The following is a 23,214-nucleotide window of genomic DNA, read 5'->3' as shown; positions in this document are numbered from 1 at the left end:
TATGTAATGAACTGGTACAGTTAAGCCTTTTTTAAAATGATTTTAGTTGAAATATTTGGGAAATCCTTGGGATTTTGTATAGAATAAGTATTAAAATACAATAAAGAGGGTTGTGAGAGTTATTGTTTTAAAAATGCAGTATAATTACCAGTAGGAGAATGATGGCTTGACTGCAGTATAGGGTGAAGTTTAAGTATTGAAGATTGTAGAGGTTATTTATATCTATTCCAAATGTATTTTAGTCAGAATACAGAGGCTGGAGGTACTTTACTACAAAAAAAAACTGGATTGGCCAGGCAGATCACCCTCATAAGTATCCCTTACTAACCTTGGGATGAAAAGATATGGTAAGAATGAACATATGGATGCGAGAACGCTTGAAAGGGGAGGGGAGCGAGTGTGTTGAGGTTTGGGAGAAGGGAAGATGGATTACCTGAGACAACAGCCAATATATCAATGTCATTGAATCTTAAGGATAGAAAAAGAACCAGGTAGATATTAAAGTGGTACAATAATGATGCACTCAAGGGAATTAGATAGTATTTTGATCCAAAGTATAAAATATTAATATTGTCAGATAACTGCAAGAAACAGATCAATATCAATAGGGAAAAAACTAGGGGAATCCTTGCAGCACAAACAGTTTCTATTATACGTCATCCTCTTCATAATACTCCCTTTAAGATTGTTTTTGTTTTTTAAAGTTCTGTTCATTTACAATTGGGCACAGACATGAAGAGTTGACGTGATGTCGACATGTGGCACATCTGTGTTGAGTATTTTGTAACTAATATACAGTTTATTGTCCTGCTAAAAACATTCCCCTGTCAAGCAATCCTATTTTTGCACCCACATTGGGAATGCTTACGCTATACAAAACCCAGTTTTTTTGTGGCAAACGCTTCACCCTGGTTAATCCATAGTATCCAATGTACCCAACCAATTATGGTTGCCAATCTGCACGAAAGTAGCCTCTTCTGAGCCAAAGTTTGTCATCAGTGCCATCGTCAAAAGATTGCAGCCTTACACTTGGACGCCACTTACTGCACGTAGTAATTCAAAACTAAGTTTTAAGGCTGTGAACATCTACAAAAATACACGAGAACTTGCCTGACTATGGAAGGCGCTACATGGATTCTAAGGGGATGCAGACAACTCTCATAATTCAAGGGCTGGCAGTGATGCGGCTGCCGCATGTGTGTTTTTGAGGACATTGATGCATTGAAGAAAACACTTACCATGATTTATAGTAGGCTGTTAACAGGCACCGAGTCGGGATCCACATCACATGTCGGAGCAGTCAGTCCAATGGCTGCCACGCTGCTTTTTGGTGGTTCGATCACGTTCCACGGGCAAACTGTAATTAGCTTCAGACGGCTCTTTAGTTAAATTTTTGTTTGAAGACATGTTAAGATGACCAACATACTGATTCCCCAATGACCATTTGCTGAAGGTATTGCGGTGAACAAACAGCCAATGGAGAAGAAGCAAACACCAAGAGTCTCAAGTGAATGACAATGCATCTTATTTACATTTCCCTGCAGCTACTTAGCTTGGCAAGCTAATTAATTTTCGGCATCACCATGACAACTGCATCTTTTCTTTATGGAAAGAATGCGTCAACATCACGCAGGCAAATGAAAAGTTGGACATTGCTTGTGTAGAATTCAAGTCGAGGTTCTGGCTTGTATAGAAGCAAACTTTCTTGTATCATCTGTTTGGCAATGTGGTGCTATAGTTCCATATCCTTGGCTGTTTAAAGAAGACCAGACATAGCGGACGGAGATTCATTATAATTAACACTCCACTCAAATACTATGCTTTCATACATAATCACAGTGTCAAACTGTTCCGCCTTTTCACCAACTCAAGTCATTGGCATTTTTTGCTTACGGTAAGCGAAACCAAATGACGAAGGTTTGCAAATTGGTTTACACCGGCCAAACTGTAACTATTTCCAATGACCACAACCAATTTGGCCTCTGTTTAAAATAGTCATTCTTCACATCCCCTTTACTCTTGTATCTTATATACAATAAAAGTTTTACCTTATATTATTCTCTCCCTTCAAAGATATAGCAATGCTTTATCTGGCTGAATGCAACAACCACAATGCCAGACATATCTTTAAACTAATTTGTCTTAGACAATATCAGAAAAACAATCTTGAGAATTGAATGTGATTTTTTTTCCCCAGCAGTATTTCTCTCTGTCTCTTTTTTAATTAATACAGGCGACATATGCATAATTTCCCAAGGAAGCAGTGTCAAAGCACTCCAAATCTGTTTGGAAGCTGATCACGGCAGCTTGCAGCAAATAATGTTATCCTTAGAATACGTCCAATCTGTTTGCTCTGTGGATTTAGTGTACTTCAGTGTGCTTTTCTCACACCTACCCCATCCAATTTCTATAGCTCTTGTCCTCATTAGGGTGATTATTGCGCCATAGCTAGTTCCAGTTGACTTTGGGCATTTGACAGACAATCACATGCCCTGTATACGTATAGAGAGTCACTGTTTGAATGTGAAGGTGAATGGCTGAGTGGGAATTGAAACCAAGCTGTGCCCGCATAAATCAATTGAATGTATAACAACAACAACATCAGTAGCCAAATCACATCTCTACACAATAAACATTGACAGTGACAATGAAATTTAAGGTCCCTCTATCATGGGTTTTTACACACTAATTGACTGCCTTTGGGGTTAGCCCCTCAGGGGTGGCCACAGCAAAACAGTCGATCCGTATGATAGATCTGGCACGTTTTTACGCCAGATGCCCTTACTGACACAACCCACACTAGCGGGAATCGAACACGGGCCACCACCCAATCTAATCTATCGAATTCAGCAAAATACCGTTTGAAGGGACAAGGGGACTTGCAAGAGCAGAGCCAAGATTCCAAGCTCCAACTTCAAAACTCTGAAGTGTACATTCTACCATGTTCTTTAAAAATGTTATTATCATTTTCCTAAGTTTTCATAATTCCAATATATTTCATCATCTCATTAAAATACGATCAATTGTTCTTGGGTCCACTAAAAGACAGGACATGAATAAATAACAATATTGTTACTATTTAGTTTGATTTTTGTTATCATTGCTACCATGGCTTTGCCTCCTTAGCATGAGGGTCATTTACCAAACATAATTAATAATAATTGTCTTGGTAAAACATACATAAACACAGTATGCGTGTATATCTGATGCCATTTGTAATGTGTTATTGACCTCGATTGCACACGAGTCTACACGCAAACGTGTCACTGATGATATGATCACTGGCGATCCTACTTGAAATGTATAGCATTTTCACAATATTTTGCTCCGTTTCCATTTCTCCTCTCTACTCATCCCTTATCATGAATTCAGACTCCTACCGTCTTGCCTTGCATGCGTGTGTGTGTGTGTGTGTGTTTGTTCTATGAGTGCAGGTGCAGGAGACCGTCTGCGTCTCTTCTGCATGAATTCACTGATCCCAGACCTGCTGGCGAATACGGCTTCATGTGTGCATATCATAGAGCGTATGTGAGTGAGTAGATGAAAGGAGGTAAATGGGCATTGGAGAGGAAACAGAAAGCTTTGCCTTCCTTGGTCACTCTTCTGGAACAGATTTTACTTTGCACACACCAAACACACACTGTTTGCTTCATAAATTAGAATTTTTCTGTAATTCTCGTCTTTCCTGGAGTTGAGAATGAGTGGCAGAACAGAGTTAATGGATATGGATGGCATTTTCACAGCAAATATTCACTGACAGAAATGGTTTTTGAGCTTCATGGTTGGAATCATTGCAGATATCTGGATTTGCAAAAATTGGATCATTTTTTTTTTACTTTTTAGTTGCAGTAAATGAAGCGCCTTTGTGCCCTCTTCATAGTGCAGGTATGTGATTAAACTTGAAATTGTTGCTTAGGGTGATTGTGAGCGGTGTAGGTCAGGGTTTTTGATTGACAGTTTGTTTATGTACCCCAACTATTGGATGTACTTCTAGCCTTCACATGTGCTGTGGGTTTAACAACATTGACTTGAATTCTCCCATCACATTTCAGTAATAGGATATCTATGTGCCAAGTGTGGATAGCACACACTAGTAGTACACATGGACTGATTTTCAGGGAAACACAAGTGGCCGAGGTCAGTGTTCTGCTCGCCATTTCGGCCTCACAACACTCTGCCGCTCGCTCACATCCTGCGCAAAACGTGTTTGTCCATCCTTGTCAGAGGAAATGAATCACACACGCACATGGAGTATCTAGTATGAGACCATCTGAGCCGCTTTTGGAATACTGATGAACTGGCATGAAATGGGCAATGCATTCATTGTCAAGATGTTATCAGATTTCCAATGAGACTGATAATAAGGTTTAACATCCAATTTGGCATTATTTCTGCGTAAAATAAAAATTGCCCACATCCCTTTTTTAAATGACATATTTGTTAAATTGAGTTGCTGCTTGTCTCCCGATGTGACTTAGTGCTTAATTATGGTGTTTGGGGTCAGTAGAATGCAGTCAAATTTGTAAAATAATGAGGTTTGAAAGATAAGTGATTAAACAAGATTAGTGTGGAAAGACAAATGGAGTTGTATTTAATTTGATCTGATTATGAAGAAAATGATAAATAACATAAATCATTTTGAACAGGGTATAAGGAAGTAGAAGGGGTTTAATAATTGTGTGTTTTCATTTTTTATCGGTGTACAGTTTTCACTGTATTATCGTGAGTTTGCTTATCGCAAATTCACTTTTTCCTGCTATTATTATTATTATTATTATATATTTTTAAATTCATTAAAATGTGAAAATCCATGCTGAAATTCATAAACAGAAGCCTCTCTTGCTACTAGGACTGAAGAGGGGGGGAAAAAGGTACTTATAATAGGGATGACCCTACTTTGCGATTTTTCAATTATCGCGGCCATGTCTGGTCTACATTAACCGCAATATTTGAGGGATTACGGTATTGATCTTTTTTTTTATTCTGTGCTTAATATTCATCTTCACTTCCTATGGTTATGGTGTTTTTTTAAATTTATTTTGTAGTATAAAAGTAGTATTATAATGAACTCATCGTTAATGGAGAAAAGGATGGGTTTAAAGAAGCTTATTCTTCATCCCATTCCTTTTTGGGCATATTCATGTTATGATTATTTAAGGTTTAGGTTTGTCTGATTAGTTTTCTTTTCTATTTTCTTTCATTTGGCATAGTCTATAAAGGGCAACTCAGTGAAAAGAATGTGTGCTGTGTTTTTATGAACCGCATCCACTAAAATGCTTGTCACTCCCAAAATGACACCTTGTACCCAAACATATGTTTAGCCTCCAAATTTTAAACCACAGCTCTCATGTTCTTTTTCAATGAGGGAGATTGGCTACTGCCCAAATCTCTCTAATTTGGTACAATGAGGCCCTCATTTCAAGCACCGAACACCGTGTCCACTTATTGCTTCTTCAACGTGTGCCTGGCTGATAGAAGCAAGGAAAGAAGTCAAACGGGATTAAATGCTCCTCTTCAACAATCATTTGGCCAAGTCTACTTGGAACCCTTCTATTTAGGAAATATGGGGAGACTAGTGGGCACTTCTTGGCCCAAAATATACGTACTATACTAGAATCACAACACATCATAGAGTTGTGTAGTCCCGGGATTTTTGCGAGAATTATATTGTGAAAAGGAACCCCACCTAAGCTAAATGGGGCCATTGTATTTTGTTCCCTACCAAAAAAATAAGCTAACTATGGACTTTTCTGGTAGAAATATGTTATAAAAGGGGTTCATGCTACTGACATACAGTAGGTGAAAACCACCTAAAGATTTTACAGTGTGTGTGCGGTCAGTTCCGACACAATCAATGCCTTATTCACATTTCCAAACTGCTCTATGTTTGACTGGCATATCGTCATCTTTTTTGCCCTGAGTCAGCTCTGATAGACTCCAGCCCCCACATTGACCCTGAGAGGCTGATTAGTCTAAAAACAGGGATAGATGGCCTACTACAATACTGAAACACTCATGTGGATGAATACGATTTGTGCTTTGTTTTGTTTGTGATATCTAGCACATCTACAGACATATTATTGAGCTGACAGTGCAAGGTCAAGACATTCATTCACGCATATCTTGGGCATCTCTGCGTCATGGCTTGTTGTGCACTACATGTCAGATGAGTGAATGTGCTGTGCGTCATGCCAGTCAGGATTAGTCCTGTTTGGATGCTGTCAATGTTTAAAACTGGTGTTTTGTCAGTTGATCCGAGTAACAAGGTGGTTTTTATCCTAACACATATCTTGTATTAGTGTGTGTATGTGTGTGTGTGTGTGTGTGTGTGTGTGTACCTGTGGTTTGTTGACACAGGCAGTTTGCTGGTTGAGAGGCTGTATTTTCCCATCAGATGAAATGCTGCCTTGTGCGTCCAGTGACAGAAGGTGTATTCATAGACTGTATCATGCCTTATACGAATAGACACCCACTTGAGGGTGTCAGACAGTGCATTACATTGACGGTTTGCCATACCAAAAAGCTTCCAATGTGATTGATTGGTGATTTTCTTTCATTTGCCTTGGCTGAGACCTACTGGCTCCATTCCAAAAACTCTTGTCATTCACTATCGGATCTCCTTTTGCCAGGTTTATTGCTTCATCAGCTGTCGCTTTGATAGATGCGCGCAAGTGGGAATGCGTGGCCATCCGTGCCGATGATGTGCGTATTGACGAGATGCTCACAGAAGCGAATCTCAACAGGTCACGTATTGATCAACAGAGAGTTCATCACTTTGATTCATTTTATTTTCTGGACACTCACTGATGATAAAGTACTGACATGTTCTGTCTCGGCAGAATGTCTCTTCTGTGAGAAAATAAGTGATGTCTTTTTAGTGGTCATAATACTTGAAAATGTCTGTTTTTGGAAATCGTGTAGACCAAAGTCATGCATTAAACTTTCTTTTTTCTTTAAATTGGCTAGTGTCAGTGGTAAAATATACATTCTGTACAGTTCTCTAAATTATTAGACTTATAATAATATTTGTTATTAATTAATCACTTGAAATATTGTAGGAAATATATGCCATTAAATGTACTTCTTATTGGAATAGAGCAGTGAGGTGCTTTTATCCCTCACAATCACTTCTATTTATGTTTCTATGCTTATTATGGCAATTATTCTTTGTGCCATCAACAGTGCCGTAGCATCCGACTTTGTGATTTCCCGTCATGCATGCTATTACGAGGTACATAATAGAAGTGGGAAAAAGAAAGGCAGCAAACCATGGAGTTCTCACAGTTTAACCCGGCTAATTTTGGCCGAGCGCAATTGGGAAATTATCACTCAATTCAGGCCGTCTAAATCTTAAATCATCATAGTGAAATATTTCAGCTCGTTTTTGTTTTTCTCAACTTTTAGCAACTTAATCAAGCATGTTTCTACTCTCTCCCCCAGGACCCGTCCTTCACCTTGCTCCTCCATGACAAGCTCCAAGTCCCCAACAGTTCCCGACGGGCGTGGAACGAACGTGATAGTCGCTGTGAGGTGTGCGCCACTCACCTCACACAGCTCAAGCAGGAAGCTGTACGCATGGTTCTCACCCTGGACCAGTGGGATTTGTCTCCCTCGTCATCCCCTCCTCCCCTACTGGGGCGCTACCCATCCCAGGGAGCGTCGGGCTCCAGGGAATGGCCACCCACATTTCTCCCCTCCTCATCCTCATCATCGGTGGCGGCCGTTTCGCACCTCACACGCCCCTCGTCGCCTTCCCCGAATCCGGGCCAGATCCCGACGCCAACCTCCAGCCACGGGAGTCCTTCTGCCGGCCAAACGGCTTCCTGTTCTCCCTCCAACCAGCAAGTGCACAGACTGGGCTCCAAACCCAGCTCGTTGGGGCTCGGCGGCGTGACGGAAAGACGGAACGGGTCGCCCGGTTCTGGAAAAACAGCGGTGACCAGTCAACAAACTGTGAGTGCAGTAAACAGTCCAGGGAATAGCAGCACAAACAGCAGTAACAACACGGCAGGGCATCAGCACATGAGCAGAACTAATGGAGGAGTTACACTTTATCCGTACCAGGTAGGATATCTCGAGAGTTGATCACATTTCTTTCATCAAAGGCCTGTGGTCTTGATGTATTCGAACTCAGGGAGGACGCGGCCTTCTATCTGACAGGTGTCCTTTACTCGGACAAATGCCTGCTTAAAGGGTGAAACTAGACTCTTAATAGTATTTGTTCATCGGTCTACAGAGAACTGCATTACGTTACATTAACGACATTTATTTTTAGTTTATATCAAATTATGTAGTGCAGTTGGATGAGGAACAAATTGTTCCTTCTCCATGTGGGTTTTGGTGTAGCTTTTTAGAACAAGCTCTTATTCTTCCTCAAGTTGAAGTGGTTGGCATGGCATGTGATACCATAGAGGCCACTAATTAAGGAAGCAAGAATGAGTATGCAGGACATTGTACATTCCAAAGTACTCTTCTTCTGACCAACATGCACCCATGTAATATTTCAACTGTGCCGCCAAGAAATGTATTATTATAAAATTATCTAGAAAACATAGAATGCTTGTAGACGAAAATACACAAAATGCAACAGAAAAATAAAATAGATTAAAAAAAAAAAAAGAGTACAGCTAATACTAGTATCCTTAAATGGATCTGGGAAAAATACAGTATAGTTATAACTATAGTATCTCTTTTTTTACAATAAATAAATCAACATTTTCCAAACTTTCCAATGTTTGGTTAATTGTTATTGTATTTAGATTTTACAAATGTAAAAACATGGATTGAACTTGTAGCATTGTCAATGGCAGCCAATGAGTTAAATAAAGGCATATCTATAAATGATCACTGCCAACCCTCCCACTCAAATTGGACTGGATGTCAATCACCATCAGTGGCAGCCAATAAATTCACATCCACAATGTGAGTAACTCATTACAACATCACCTAAATTTCCCAAAAGATACTAATTAGGAGGTCAATCGAATTCTTTCATTTAATGATTTTATATTTGCTATTGACCAGGCGAAATGTCTCAGGAGATCCACTGGCAAATGGAATAGGATCCAAATGAACTGAGATCATGAAATGAATAAGCGCCAGAAGCTAAAGGGAAGGATTAGCCCAATCATTATTGGTTCCCAGGACTTTAGCCAGTGGAAACAGTGGGGAGATAATCTGCCTTTATTAGTACAGCAGGCATGTATAGTAGAGGGACATCTAATATGTTTGCATTTGGGATTAATTAGTTAATGTAGTATGCACTCATTAAGTGACGGGGGTGATAACAGCCTTCCGCTATTCTCCTCAATTTCTCACTGTACACCTTGAGGTAGCAATAGCTTTGTCTTTAAAAGGTAATAATAATCTTTAATTGAAATTGACACACTATTTCATTTATTATGTTTATGAAACTTTATTTCTTCCTGCCTTGAGGTGTATTAGATATATGAAAAATGTCAATTCTCCCTGGACAAAATGTCTTTTCAGCACTAAAATGTTTTGTCATAAGACCACTGGAGAGTGGAGATGGTTAGAAATGTAATCCCAGAGACTCCTCAAAATGGCAAAATGGTTTAAGGGAGACAGGAAGAGAGGGAACGAGAATAGACATAGGAGGGGGAGGAAGAAATCCTGCCTGCCGTTGTGAGAAGTCCAGAGGTGTACATGAGACACTCCAGGGGAGATCCTGAGGTGTGCGTGTGTGGGCTGGGGAGAGGGGGGCATGCAAACGTGTTCTACAGATGTAATAATTCATACAGTGATAATTAGAACTCTAGAGACTATGTCACACCCCCTGGTACCACACTCATTTTACACTCTCTCACACACATCCAAGTACACACCCAACATTTTTCTTCTGTACTTATGTCCTACGCGTATTTATCTTGTCTTTCAAAAATGTCACACGCCCCTAGTTTATATTTAGAGCAGGATTTGAATAAGATTGTGTCATATCAATTTGGTTTCGTTAATTTTAAAAAAAGGTCCACAATGTCAATGTAGCTGCCTCTCTCGAACTATTTTTTTGGGGTAAATATTGTTAAATATTGTAGTGTTAAATACTTCATGTAAAATTTGTATTGAGTTCCGTTAAGTCACAGCTTTTTTCCTGGAAAATATAAGCCCGCCAGGCTTATAAATCTTTGAGGGAAATCTATTAATTGCTGATTTTTTTTTTTTTTGCATTTTGCAATTTTGTTAAAATTGATTCTCATATTGCAGACTTAAAAACAATATTTCTACAGAAAAGTGTACTTCCCAAACATAATAAATAACAAGATCTAGTGATTTTAAAAAAAAAATAAAATCTAACCAGTTTTGACAAGATGCAAACTACTGCCACCATATTTAAATGTCACGTTAAATTATTTTTCTCTCCGGCTTTGTCCCTCATGAAGTTTAATCCACTGATTCATTTCAATATACGTAGTGCCTTCAGTGTGGTGCATGTCTTTGTTGGAGTTGGGGCCTCTAGTGGGAGGTGTGCAATGTCAGTGTTGCCCCTGTAAATTTTGACAGTAATGTCTGTTCGGCAGTAGAGGAGAAATAGAGCAGTATCATAAATCACCCGTGTTTAGACTCGTACCCCTGAGAGAGGAGAAACCAAATGGGGAGGAGCTGCCAACAGCGATGATCGAAAGACACTTTGTAGAGTGGAATAAGGGGAGAGCTCCCAACAATGCCATGTGAAACGATGCCGAGGGCGACGTGTTCATATGTATGTAGGCAAGAAAGGGGATTAAAGAAGAGTTTAAGTGTTGCGATCTTCTTGACAAGAAGGATTTTGATGAAACAGGAAGTGGAAACAAAGATGATTAAGCTTCTTTATAACTTTTTCTACTGTATTTTAAGAGTGTGGTTGAAGTTGAGATTGCCAATGAATTCCAGTTGAAAAGTAAATGTATTTTTTGTGGTGTATTTCTCTTTAATTTTATCCAATGCACAACATCATTGGCCCATTTAAGCTTTCCTTATCCATTGAAGTTATTGGATTTGTTCAGAGGTAGACAGATTGTGTTCCTCTATTTTTAGCAGACAAGACCACACACACGGTCCTTGTATATTTCCTGAATTTCATTCTGGATTTTGTTTGTTTGTTTGACAGCATGGCCTGCTTTTGCAAACAGATCGGGGGAATATAATATATCTAAATGAGACAAATTGACAAAAGAGAGAATTTGGCCAATGGGCAAACATGACTAATGTGTGAGACTGCTTCTTTTTAGAAACCAAAGATGGTAAAAGATCATACAGAAATATTTGTAATCAGAGAATCTTTCGAGATGGTAATAGTAGATCTCAGTTTAACATAAAAAATATGAGACATCATTTACTAGCTGCAATATTTCTAATTGTCCAAAAATATAGGTATCGAATTGGCCTCACATCTTAAAAAAAAATTGGAAGTAAAATAATCTACTTGTTTGTTGATTTAAAAACATTTAAGTATTTTTTCCGTAATATTTAAAAGTTTTGGCATATAAAATGCACTTCTGCACATCTGATAAAGCAATTTTACCTTTGATGCCATTATAATTTAAAGCGGAGGTTTTTCACGAAACACTCCCAAATCGATACAATATTATATCAATACATATAAAAATCAATACAGTGTTAGGCTACTACTAAAATAACCCCTTATTCTCGTGGCAGAAGATGAATTAGTCTTTTCTGCCTGGCCATCCACATTCAGGCGGTAGAAGCATGCACAAATGAGTAGTCAGTGCACATTTAATAATGCAGCACAGTGAGCAACTGGAAATGGCCATCAATGCACAGAGGAGTGTGGTATAAACTATGGAGGCATCTCATTTACTAGGGGTGATTTATCAAGGTAGCAACCTGCATGCTAGGATCCTATAAAGGCTTTTGCAGTCTGTTCACATGCACACATGTGCATGCTTGGAGCCCTTTTACTTACAGGGAAAATAGTGCACCTTTTATTAGCGCAGTGGAAGCATCGTAAACAATAATCCGAATCTATTTAAAGACGGCAGGCGTAAATGTATAAATCTTGTGAGAGGAATTGTTTGAAATCACGCTGTAAATGTATTGATATATGTATTGCATAGGCAATCGTACCAAGTAGTAATCAACTAAAAGAATGGTTTGTAAAACCATAATAATCCTCTTTATAAGGTTATTTTAAATACTCAGTGATGCTTTGAGGAGTTTAATTTGTTGGAAGACCATGCTCATAATTTCTACTACTGTAAAGAGCAATGCAAATATACAATAAGTACATAATTGAATAGAATTAAACATGTTTCGCCATATTTCTTTTACGACATTGCAACAGAAATAGAAATCTGCTTATTCCAATATGTATGCCTCAAATAACAGAAGACTTTACTAAGCCTCAGTAATATTTGTAATGCTACAGATTTTTAGGATGAGGTCCATATTTTATATCTTATGTTGTCATTGGAAGAGACACTGAATGTATACAAGTGGATTAATTGCTAAAATGTTAAAGCCAACATCCTGATTTTTGGATTTCTCTGTTGTTTCTCAATTAGATCTCACAGATGGTGTCTGAGGCGTCCAGGGAAGGTTTGACTGAGGCTACCCTGAACCGCTACAACACACACTCACCTTCACATACAAACTCAACAGCGCACACAAATTCACCCTCACACACTGCGGCGACTACCACTTCACAGACAAGCAGCTCTTCAGCAGCCTCCTTCTTTGCCAGGTAAGATGTACTAAGACACGGGTATCAAACTCAATCATTTTTGTCGTCAGCCACGTTGTAGGTTTTATTTTTTAAATATTTTATGTTTGCCAACTAGTCTGCCAATGCCTATAAAGATATTTCCCAGATAAAATTCTAAATGTTGAGGAATAGTCACACAATTTTTTGAAATTCAACTTTTACACTCTACATTTGCCATTTTTTGCTTTTGCATATCACCGAAGTCTCTAGCATCAGATTTAATCCAATGCAAAAACATTCAACTTGACACAAGGCTAATAAGACGTGACTATTTTTGATAAATAATTTATGACGAAAGATGCGAAGCTCAAAATGAAAACTGAATAATGAATTATAACAAATTGCGTCATGAAAACCTGTGAGGCTTTGTTGAAATTCCTATAAAGCTTGTGCATCAATAAACACACACTTCAGTGTGTATTTTCCTCCGTTTTCCTTCACTTTGACTTTCTTCAGCTTCAAGGTGTCCTAAGCAGATTGTAAAGTCAAGTAGAATTCCCACTAACACGTAATCATGCTGTCTTTATAGTTTTTCTCTTGTCACCTTTGAACTGGGAGGCAACCAGGACACTGACACAAACGCTTAGACACATCTGTCCGACATTCCAACCAGGCACAACCAGCTGTCTTTACAAGCATCAACGTCCACCGTGAAAGACCACGTAGTTAGCCAAATACTGCAGGTGTCAAGTGCGCCGTGTTGTGTGTTTGTCTTCCCTTTGTCGTCGTGTAATTGGATCGTGTTTCTGGTGACGGCTCCTCTTAGAGATATCAAAAGGGAGGAAAAAGTGGTTTCTTTCTTCTAAATGTGACCTTTACTCACTCACCCCATTTGTTTCACACATCAGACATCTTCACCTGTGTGTGTATGTACGTGTATGTGTGTGTCATAAGGCTAATGGTGAACAAAACTGTTTATGCAGTCCTTTCTGCTTGGGTTTGTGATTGTTTTCATGGTAAAGGCATCCATGCAATACAGCTAAATCCCCTGGCTCTCATGCCATTCACCATCAGAAGTGGGCTGCATGCTGACACCCTTATTAGACACCAAATATAATCCACAATATCCCAATGTCCGATTCTTCGCACGATGCCGTGCTCCCAAATTCATCCATTTATCTTTTCGCTCCTTCCATGGCTCTTTTCTTACTTTGTCCCTCTCATTCCCCAATGACTCTGCACTGACCTTCCACATCCTCCATGGCAGCGCTAATGCATGTATGACTAATATCTTTCATTAGTGCCATTGGCCGTGTGAATATGTCATGCTCCAAGTGAGGTTGGTTGGCTCTGGTTTCCCCCTACCGCCGCTGCAGTGACCCTCTGGGGACTTAAGGCGAAAAGATGGAGACATGCTGTAAATGCTAGGTGTGTGTGTGCGGGTACGCCAATGGGGGAAGGGAGTGTCTATCAGTGGAGGAATTTTTTTACTGCATGCTCCGACGATTGCCTCTTTGGGGATTTGTGTGTTGGGTATGTGTGTGCTTCGCCTGAGGTAGCAGAGTAAATGAATTGGTCCCAAGTGATTGGAGAAATTGGAAAGGTGTTGTTATTTTGGAAGGAGACTGGCTAATAGCGAAGGGATTTCACTTTAAATCTTACTGTCATTCATGTCTTCTTAAAGGGAGCCCTTAGACAAAATGGTCAGTTTTTCATAAAGTCTGTTTAGGAAATTGACATTCAATTTTAATAGGATCAATTATTTTAAGAGAAAAATCTGTAGATAACTTTTTATTGCAATACTCTGCCGTGGTCTGTTGCTAACTAAGTAACAGAATAAAAAAAATGAAATTACTTCTACACTGGATGTAAATTCCAATCCCTTTTCTTAAATACAACATTTTCAGATTCAGATTTTGTGATTCGAACAGTCCAATTGCCATTTTCACTGACTATACTATATTCTATATTTGTCAGAACAATTTGCAAACTCAACTTAAGCAAAAGGGTTTTCTTTCTCAGAAGGACCATTAACATTTTGTGGAAGGCTAGATGCTGAAGGTGCAAAAGTCTGGAAGGGGTCGAGCGAACAGGGTGCCACATGAAGGATAAAGAATAATTGAGGAAAGGGGATTAAAATGCAGGGTAGATCTGCTGCTTGATTGTGATGCGAGAGGGATTGAAGCGAGAGAGGGACAGCCCAGAAATGAAGAAGGGAGTCGAGTGGAGGAATGAACAAAGAGAATGAAAGAAGGAGGGAGGGTTATATATATATATAAAAAGGATGGAGGCTGGCTGACAGAGGAAGTATTGATGGATGGGGGGTTGGGGGGCAGTCTATGGAGGGAAAACAAGTGCCCTTCATTTTAGTCCTAGATTGGAATAGATCCACTCAGCCAAATCCCAGGCCACTTGTCATTAAACGATGCCAATTAGATATGTAGGTGTTTGTGTACAGCAGACAGAACACGCACAAATGCACACTCATAGAATGGGTAAGCAGTATTTGTCAAATGGATGGATTTGACAGGCGGATTACATTGACTCCTTGTGAGACCGTTTCTATAATCCTAGGACTGACATTACTGCAGAAAAGTTCCTTCAACATTTGACATTGCATCGATATGGAACAAGAAACTAACAATTTAAAGTTAGTGAAACGTATCCACTGGGAAACAATGAATTTTTCAACATGTCAGGCTTACTACGACTAAAAAACAAGATTCTTTTGGATCATTTCGTTTCAGTAATTGGCGTTGCACTTGTTTTTTTATGTTGTATATCTAAATTCTAATGTAATGTTGACGTTTAAGAGGCAAACTGATTTATATGACTGCAGGAGGGTTATATCCAATGAATGTGTTTGAAATCATGTGCATTCCAGTGGAAAGAATCTGCATTAGATTGAAGGTCATTTACATTACATGCTGTCTATTTCTTAAGGTTGGTGATCTTGGATTGTCATTATAGTCATCACAAACCTGTTCACCGTTAAAATTATTTGTGTCACATCAGAAGTTACGCATAATAAATTACGGTTCAAACTTCACAGTTCTGAGGTGAAGGGTTTAAATCTTGATAAGCCAACAGAGCAGGGTACAACCAAGTACCTTACACAATGATAAATAAATGCAAAAAGCTCAATAAGATAGTACATGGTACACTAGATGGGTATGCTATACCATAATATGTTGCTTGAATTGCATTTGTTCCACTTTCCAAAATAGTCTCCAAAGAAACCATGCTTTAAATGGCTGAAATTTTCAATTTCCAGTCCACATTTTATTGCTTGTCTGGCACTGCCCTTCCATTATTTTCGCACTCTAGCCAGCCGGCCATCCTCCCTTACCTCACGCTCATTTCAGTAACCCGTGGCACTTAATTGAAAGCCAATGGTGTGAGATATAGCTCTTTGACCGAGTATATCTGAGGGCAAGGAGGTCCTTTCTTTCACACTACCCTCACGTGAATACATCTGAAGAATGTCAAATTGCAGGATTCTAACAATTTGGGAACACCATTACTCCATAATAATGTTAATAACCTGCCTTTACAAGAGTTAATCCCCAGTAATTCGTAATTGACTAATTCATTTTCTCATTAAAAGGCCTCAATGGTCTTCTATTGCTGACTTCTGCTGAATGTGTGGGATTTATTTTAAACTACTATAGGGGGCCTCATTTGCTACTGTTGAGAGCCTTGGAGGTCGAATCCATTTTGATTGGCCTGTGAATAAGCGCTGCCAGTCCTCAAAATCAAAATAGATTGGGGATCTCAAGCCGTCAATGGCACTGATAAATGAACATTCACAGCCAGTCCTCCGTGTTTCAATAAAATAGACATCCATCATTGATAATGGTGAGTTAAATGCTATGAAGTTTACAATAAAAATAACTTTAGGGTGTTATTGCCATTCACAACAGACAATATGGTCTTGGCAGACCATATCGCTGTTTCACTTATACTAAAATAAAAGTTCCTATGTGTCAATCACAAATGATTGTGTGCTTCAATGATAAAGAGCAATGATCACAAGATTCCATTTGGAGTGAAAATGGCTTTAGATGAAGGGGTAAAGGGGAGAAATTTAGAAGTGTAAGTCGAAGAGAGAACAAAGGAGAGCGCCTTAGTTGGGAATAGCAGCAGCAGAAATATAAATATCAATTTTAGTGGCTCCCTTTGAGCAGAACGCCACGGGGAATAGAGCAACAAGAAAGCAAATGAGCCACTCCCCTTCCAGATGTTGTTACTTATGGAGACAACTGGGTGTGCACATGTTGTCCTATTGGGCTCTGCAATTAGCATTTCTCAAACTTTTAGGATGTCGTTCCAGATCCATCTTAGCACGCAGATTTTATTCCATAGAAACCAATTCTGTATTCTATAAACAAATGGTACTAAAGTCTGTTTTTCGTCTCTTTCCGTCAGAGCTGCACAAAAACTCAATTTAACGTCCAAGAAGAAGAAGCTGAAGACCGCCACAACTGTGCCACTGCCCGTGACGTCGTCCTCGCCAACGTGCGATAGCCAATTGTTCCCAACTAATTTCAGCTCCGCCCTATTAACGGCTCCACCCCCGGCACCGCCTTGCCTTCTGCGTGCAGCTAATAAGATCAAAGACACACCTGGGCTAGGAAAGGTAAGAAATGCATTTCTTCACAAATGTTACTGCATTTTTGCACTATAAATTGCACCTCACTATAAGTCGCACACGCCATAAAATGGACATTGAAAGGGACACAAAAATATATAGCCTGCACTGTAAAGGTTGCATTTTATTGGCCAAAAATTCATAATTTGTCAAATTTTCATGTTGTTCGGCATTAGGAGTGACACTCGGCCTCATTTTTTTCCATAATTATGAATTGAAGTTAGTTGCTTTTTCACCTGTGCTATATAATACCAAAATAACTTCAATGGGTACCACCTTTAAACATCTTAAACTGACAAATGCCATCTATTAACAAAACAGGTGACTAAAAAGATGGGAGGTATGCTTTGTGGAAGTGGTTGGGGTTAGGGGGCAAGTTGAAGTGGGTGCAAATATTGATTGTCCATGTAATGAGTTTTTAGTGCCCTTCCCCCTGACTGTGCATCCAAATGCTTGAGAGTGTGTCAGGGCGAGAGAAAAAATGAATGAGTTTGATAAAAACCAAAACGATGTCAAACAGATGTTGTCTACTGAAATACAAAAAGACAGCAGGAAGGAGTGAGACCTCTCTCTGTATACCAGGACCACAAATCAGTTGCTTTAAGAAGCATATCATCGTCTACTGTTTAAATACAACAAGATGCGCCTCCAGATTACAAGAACTGCACGGGAACCTTTTGCTCACTCACTTAATTGTGTAGAAATAAATTTAAGCTTGAAGATGTGATGTCAAATGAAGTAATTCATTTCCTCTCCAGTCAATTAATTGCCATTTATTAACTAAACTTCATCTGAGTTTTTCTTCCATATGGAAGTGACAGATGTCTGCTCAGTATTAGCAACACTAATGCACATACACACCAACTCTGTCTCCCTCGTAGCATCTTCATTTAACCAAACCGGTACTGCTTGTTTCTTCCTCTAGTTTTTGCAAAATACATCCGTTTTTTCTAAACACTGTTGGGGCTGAGATTGTGCAAGAAACTGCTAAACTACAAAAGGTTCCTGTATAAGAACTGTGCGCTAGATAAGACTTGACTGGTGTGATATTGAAAGGAAATTGTAATGAAGTACAAAGAGTCATATGCTGCAAAATTCTAACCAAAAAAAAAACCCCACGCTATAGAAAATCAATTGGATCTCGCCACGAGCTAATCAAATACATGCAAATGCAGAAACGTGCGTATGAAAATGACTCGGTGACATTTCTCGTGGAAAAATGTCACTAGCAGTGGGGGTCGGCTTCCCCCCACTGCCATGGCATTTGCACACATGCAACCCCCAACCCTGCACCTTGCACGACCATATTTCAATGGATTACAATGTACAATGAAAAAAAAAATCTGAGTAGCTACAAATCCCCTCGTGGAAAGCTGAGCGAACCATCCTGTGTTTCACGCTGAGTTTACAGGCCAATCTTAATATGGCAGAAAACAGATTTAGACAGCCCAGGTAAAGATGGGGGATAGCAACGTACACCAGTCAAACGCGTGTGTGGTGCAAAACGCTGAAGCCTGCTTCAAAAGATGGAATATCAAATTAATCCAAATCCCTTGGAGGCTGTTCCTGAGTAGCATGTTTAGCTACCCTTTCTTTCAAGTATTGTTACGCTCTAGGTTTTAGGAGTCTCTTCACCTCACACTAATGAAATCAAACAGCTGCCTGCCTCTGTATTAGTAAAGGAAATTAGAGTGTATACAAAATGGACTCTTACCACAATGAGCCATGTTATGGAAACATTCACATCTCAACCTGCTTACAAGCAATAGAGAAAATGATAAAGGATAGATGGATGCAGTGGGTTATTGTATCATATGCAAAGTTTTTTGGCTCAAATATTTTAGGCTACATGTCAAGGTGGCGGCCCGGGGGCCAAATCTGGCCCAACGCATCATTTTGTGTGGCCCGGGAAAGTAAATCACGAGTGCTGTTGACTTTCTGTTTTAGGATCAAATTAAAATGAAGAGTATAGATGTATATTACATTTCCTGATTTTCCCCCTTTTAAATCAATAATTGTAATTTTTTAATCCATTTTTTCAGTGTTTTTAGTTCAAAAATCATTTTGGAAAATCTAAAAGTATATAAAAAAATCTAAAATAAACATTGTTTTAGATATATAAAAAACTAAATATTCAGGGCTTTTAATCCAGTTCTTTTAATCAATTCATTTAAAAAAATCTAAATACTATATCTAAAAAAGCAAAACAAAAACTTTAACATTCCTAATTGGATGATAATATCCAACCTAATAATCTTGAATTCTCATATTAGTTAGCAATTTGATATGACCAACAAACATGCGTTCCAATGGGGAGAAAACTAAAAATCTCTCTCACCTGGTTATCCCTTCTTTCAAGTTCATCTCTTCACAATGTTGTCAGGGACTGGAGGACAGACAGCTTTTTTTCATATCCCTTCATCTATGCACTCCACATTTTGCATGCACGCAGTTAGAGACTTGACCTTGGGGGAGAAGATGTTACGATGACAGCTAATCAATTTTTAATAGCAGTAGTGATCCCTTTCACGCAGCAAATCGTGTGTGTGTGTGCTTCCAAACCCTTAAAATGAATGAGTGAGTCTGTTATGAGGCTGCTGTATTCCACCTTGTGGATGAAATATTAATGCGCTCAGTGATGGAAGAGCTGGAGCATTATATTGATATGAGCACATCTTGACACTTATACAGTAGTTTCTTTTTTCCCAATCCTTCCCAATATAGTATAAAAAAATCGTAATCTTCAGCATATTTGGAATGAATGGCGTAGAATCAGAGTTCTTTGAAAGAACTTAATATTAGATCTGTGTCTGCGGTGTCATGAGGTTTCACTGCACTAGCCAGGAGCCAATTAGAGTACAGTGTCAGCCCCATATTGATTTTTTTTTTATTTGGTCAATAATAGTTTTGCAAGGTGGTGCAAAAGTGACAGGCAACCTTTTTTTTTTCCTTGGGGTTGTTTGTCAGCTTCAGCTGAAGTTACTACCAGATGCAGAAGTGGAAGTTCAGGTGGAGAGTGTTAAGCATAGTTGTGGTTCAATCACAGTTTAGTTAATGCTTTTTAAAACTAAAAAAAAAAAACATTACATTATTTAAAAGTCTACCTTAAAATTGCACCCAACATTATGTTCATCATTCATTAGAGCCTACTAATTGTTAAAAAATTCATTTTCTGTTTTTAAATGTATCGAATAGTGTTTTATCATGCATTGGGACCATTGGTTTAGCGTAAAAACAACAACAAAAACATGCCATTTTTAAAAAAATACAAATTGAAAGGCCAATGCTGTAATGCATGCCTTTTAAATGTCCTTGAAATTACACACATTTACCTTCCGGCTATTCAGTGTGTGCAACAGGAGGTGTAAGGTAAAACTATCAAATGGAAAACTGGGCCATTAGTTCAGAGTGCTGTGAGAGGGAGATGACACATGGGAAGACTGGAGGGAATGGCCATTTAGAGATTGGGGAGAAGGGATGCGTGAGGCGATGTGAGGGTTGTCTCACCATCTCGCTTCATTTTTTTTCAATAACCACAACAAAGAGTCCATTAGCTCCGTGGGCTTTCATCAACAAAGTGTGTCTGCATGAAATTGGCTGTGGCGCTTGGACTCACATATTGATCCATACGAGTGTGGAAGTAGGCCAAGGATCCTTTGAGAATTCAGTTGGCTTCAAAAACACACAACCCAGCACAATTTTACCTAACTCGGGTCTAACGGGTCAAACTTTACGGACGATTTGCCGCGTTCGCCAACAGTTAGATTGATTGTTTGAGGTTACCGGGGGCAGTGGGCGGTTGTTAATTGTGGATGTGGTCCTTCACTAAGCAAATCCCTGTTGGAGGTGGCAAATAAATCTTTTACTTGAGTGAAATAATCCAGCCGGGGACAAGCCGCTTTGGTTCGGTTGATCCTCACAATCTACAGCTTCTTTAAAAAAATGTACGTCTATGAAATGAATTTCAATTATATCCGAGTGAAATCCTTTTGAGTGCTCACCGGCCTGGAGAATCTCAAGCCAGCAGCTCTGAATCAATCAGGTGAGATAGGATTCAAATTGAAATATCATTGGTTTAAATGAAAAAAAAAGGAACTGGCTATATCATTGGCTAGCAATCCTGAGGCCATGGGCAGATTACAAATACACGGCAACAGAACACTGCTCAATTCTGATTCGACTAACAAAAAAAAAAAGTCGACACAAACGACTGTGAGACGCAAAAGAAAACTAAATGAGCAGAATTTCTTGTTTATTGGCAAATACAGCCTAGAATTTTACCAGGATTCAATTCAAATGTGCAATGTTCATAGATCTTGTATTTTAAAGTCTCAGGAGAAGGTTACATCGATTGGTTCGGAACCACTTGCAGGGTTAGTGTTTCTAAGAACCTTTTTTTAATGCTTGCAGTGCTTGCATTGAATCTCATTACCGCTGCTAAATGATCTGCACCCATGTTCAGCCCAGTCTTCCCACTTTAAAGGAGAAAGTAAAGAACTATCCCATTTGTGACGAAGCTCATTCCGTGTATCTTGGCCTTGTGGACACCACTTATTTACTCACTCACTTCCCGACAAGATGAAGGAAAAAAGCTCTCAAGAGAAGGGAAGATTTTACGAGTTGCGCCTTGTAAAGCGCGTGACAGTAAAATCTTTCCTCCAGGCTCTCACTGACGTGATGGGCTCTTTTATTGGGGTCACCGGAGGGCATGTGGAATCCAAGAGTGTGCTGGAGTGTGTGACGATGTGAGCGTGATATGCAAAGTGTTGACCTGGCACCGAGCCACTACGCACTTCACTTGGGTCACGAGGTCACATGTTAAACGTTTGCAGGTAGGCGAGAGGTATCATATTTAAATTGATTTCATTGTTTTCATGAGACTCAAACGTACACGCCGTTTATTGAACTCGCTCTCCTAAATGGCCCATGGTCATTTAATGATGCAACCAAAGGAAAGCCTGTTAATATGTTATTAGATGTGAGTGGGCTAGCGAGATGTATGCGCACATAAACAGCAATACACTGCATGCAAAGACCTCGTTGGATTTTATATCTCCCTTCCTACGAGGTGGGATACATAATATATATTTAAATTGGTTACCAGGCACCAGAGAGGCTTTTATGCTTTTACACTTCATAACCTAGTTGTCGTTTAAGATGGAACTGCTCAGTAAAGCACGACCTTGTTCAGCTCGCTTATTGTTTCTGTCCTCTGGTTGCAAAATTGGGCGTTGAAATGAATAAATTGTTGTTTTGTAAGCAAAGGCAGCAGCCGTGGGAATAATCGTTGATTAATTGGTCGTTAGGATTTCGGCTTTTGTTTGCAGATGAATCATATTGTGAAGCAATGGAGGCAAAATTGAGTACAACACTTAGTTGTAACAACGTGTGCAATATTTTCTAACGTAGTATAATCGTATAAGACATGAAAGGGAAACTTACAGTGCAATGTTCCATTGATCAGCCATGTTGAATCGTCGTCCATTTCGATTCTGTTGTGCGTCCCACTTGAAATGAAGGAAAACATTGATATTAATGCATCCTTTGACAAATAGCGGCCATAAAAATGCACATTATAACAAATCAATGGTGCCACCATTACAATCAATCACTGTCACAGATGCTGATGAATATTGAATATTTCATATAAAACCAAAGAACTCTATTACACGACTACTACAACCACTGTTTCCTTTGTCGGAGCAAACAAATCTGCGCCTGAACAAAAATATAAAACAATAACACCATAGATTGTGTTCGTGAGATATTCTTGAGCAATGTGAGTTTATCACTTGTAGATGTCCAATCCCTTTGAATTGGGATGGTGGCTGTCAATCACTGCTGACCACTCACTTCAAATGGAAAGAATATCTATTGCCGTTAGGGAGCCAATCAACAAAAA

The 23,214-nt window shown here is 39.2% G+C and overlaps 1 protein-coding gene and 1 long non-coding RNA gene across 6 annotated transcripts in view; one reads left to right on the top strand and one right to left on the bottom strand.

The window, feature by feature from the left end:
• Positions 1-23,214, top strand: part of kif26ba (kinesin family member 26Ba) — a 53,949-nt gene that overhangs the window by 11,239 nt on the left and 19,496 nt on the right. For 4 of the 5 annotated variants that reach the window (XR_013325835.1, XM_077712956.1, XM_077712957.1 and 1 more), the window contains exons 3-5: positions 7,441-8,064; positions 12,522-12,700; positions 17,090-17,300. Coding sequence is in view for 4 of the 5 variants with exons in the window: in XM_077712956.1 (XP_077569082.1) it covers positions 7,441-8,064; positions 12,522-12,700; positions 17,090-17,300 (1,014 nt within the window). In the remaining variant the exon portion in view is untranslated. The remainder of the gene's footprint in view (positions 1-7,440; positions 8,065-12,521; positions 12,701-17,089; positions 17,301-23,214) is intronic. The other variant, XM_077712958.1, reaches the window with a different exon arrangement.
• On the bottom strand, positions 7,256-22,813 carry LOC144194120 (uncharacterized). The gene is made up of 3 exons (XR_013325837.1): positions 22,755-22,813; positions 19,651-19,777; positions 7,256-7,921 (listed from the first exon to the last, which is right to left on the bottom strand). It is a non-coding gene; the product is annotated as an uncharacterized LOC144194120 (long non-coding RNA).

The sequence above is a fragment of the Stigmatopora nigra genome, chromosome 3 (genome assembly GCF_051989575.1).
Source record: "Stigmatopora nigra isolate UIUO_SnigA chromosome 3, RoL_Snig_1.1, whole genome shotgun sequence".
NCBI lineage: Eukaryota > Metazoa > Chordata > Actinopteri > Syngnathiformes > Syngnathidae > Stigmatopora > Stigmatopora nigra.
The sequence above is the reverse complement of the archived record's forward strand: the minus strand, read 5'-3'. Positions and strand labels throughout refer to the sequence as shown.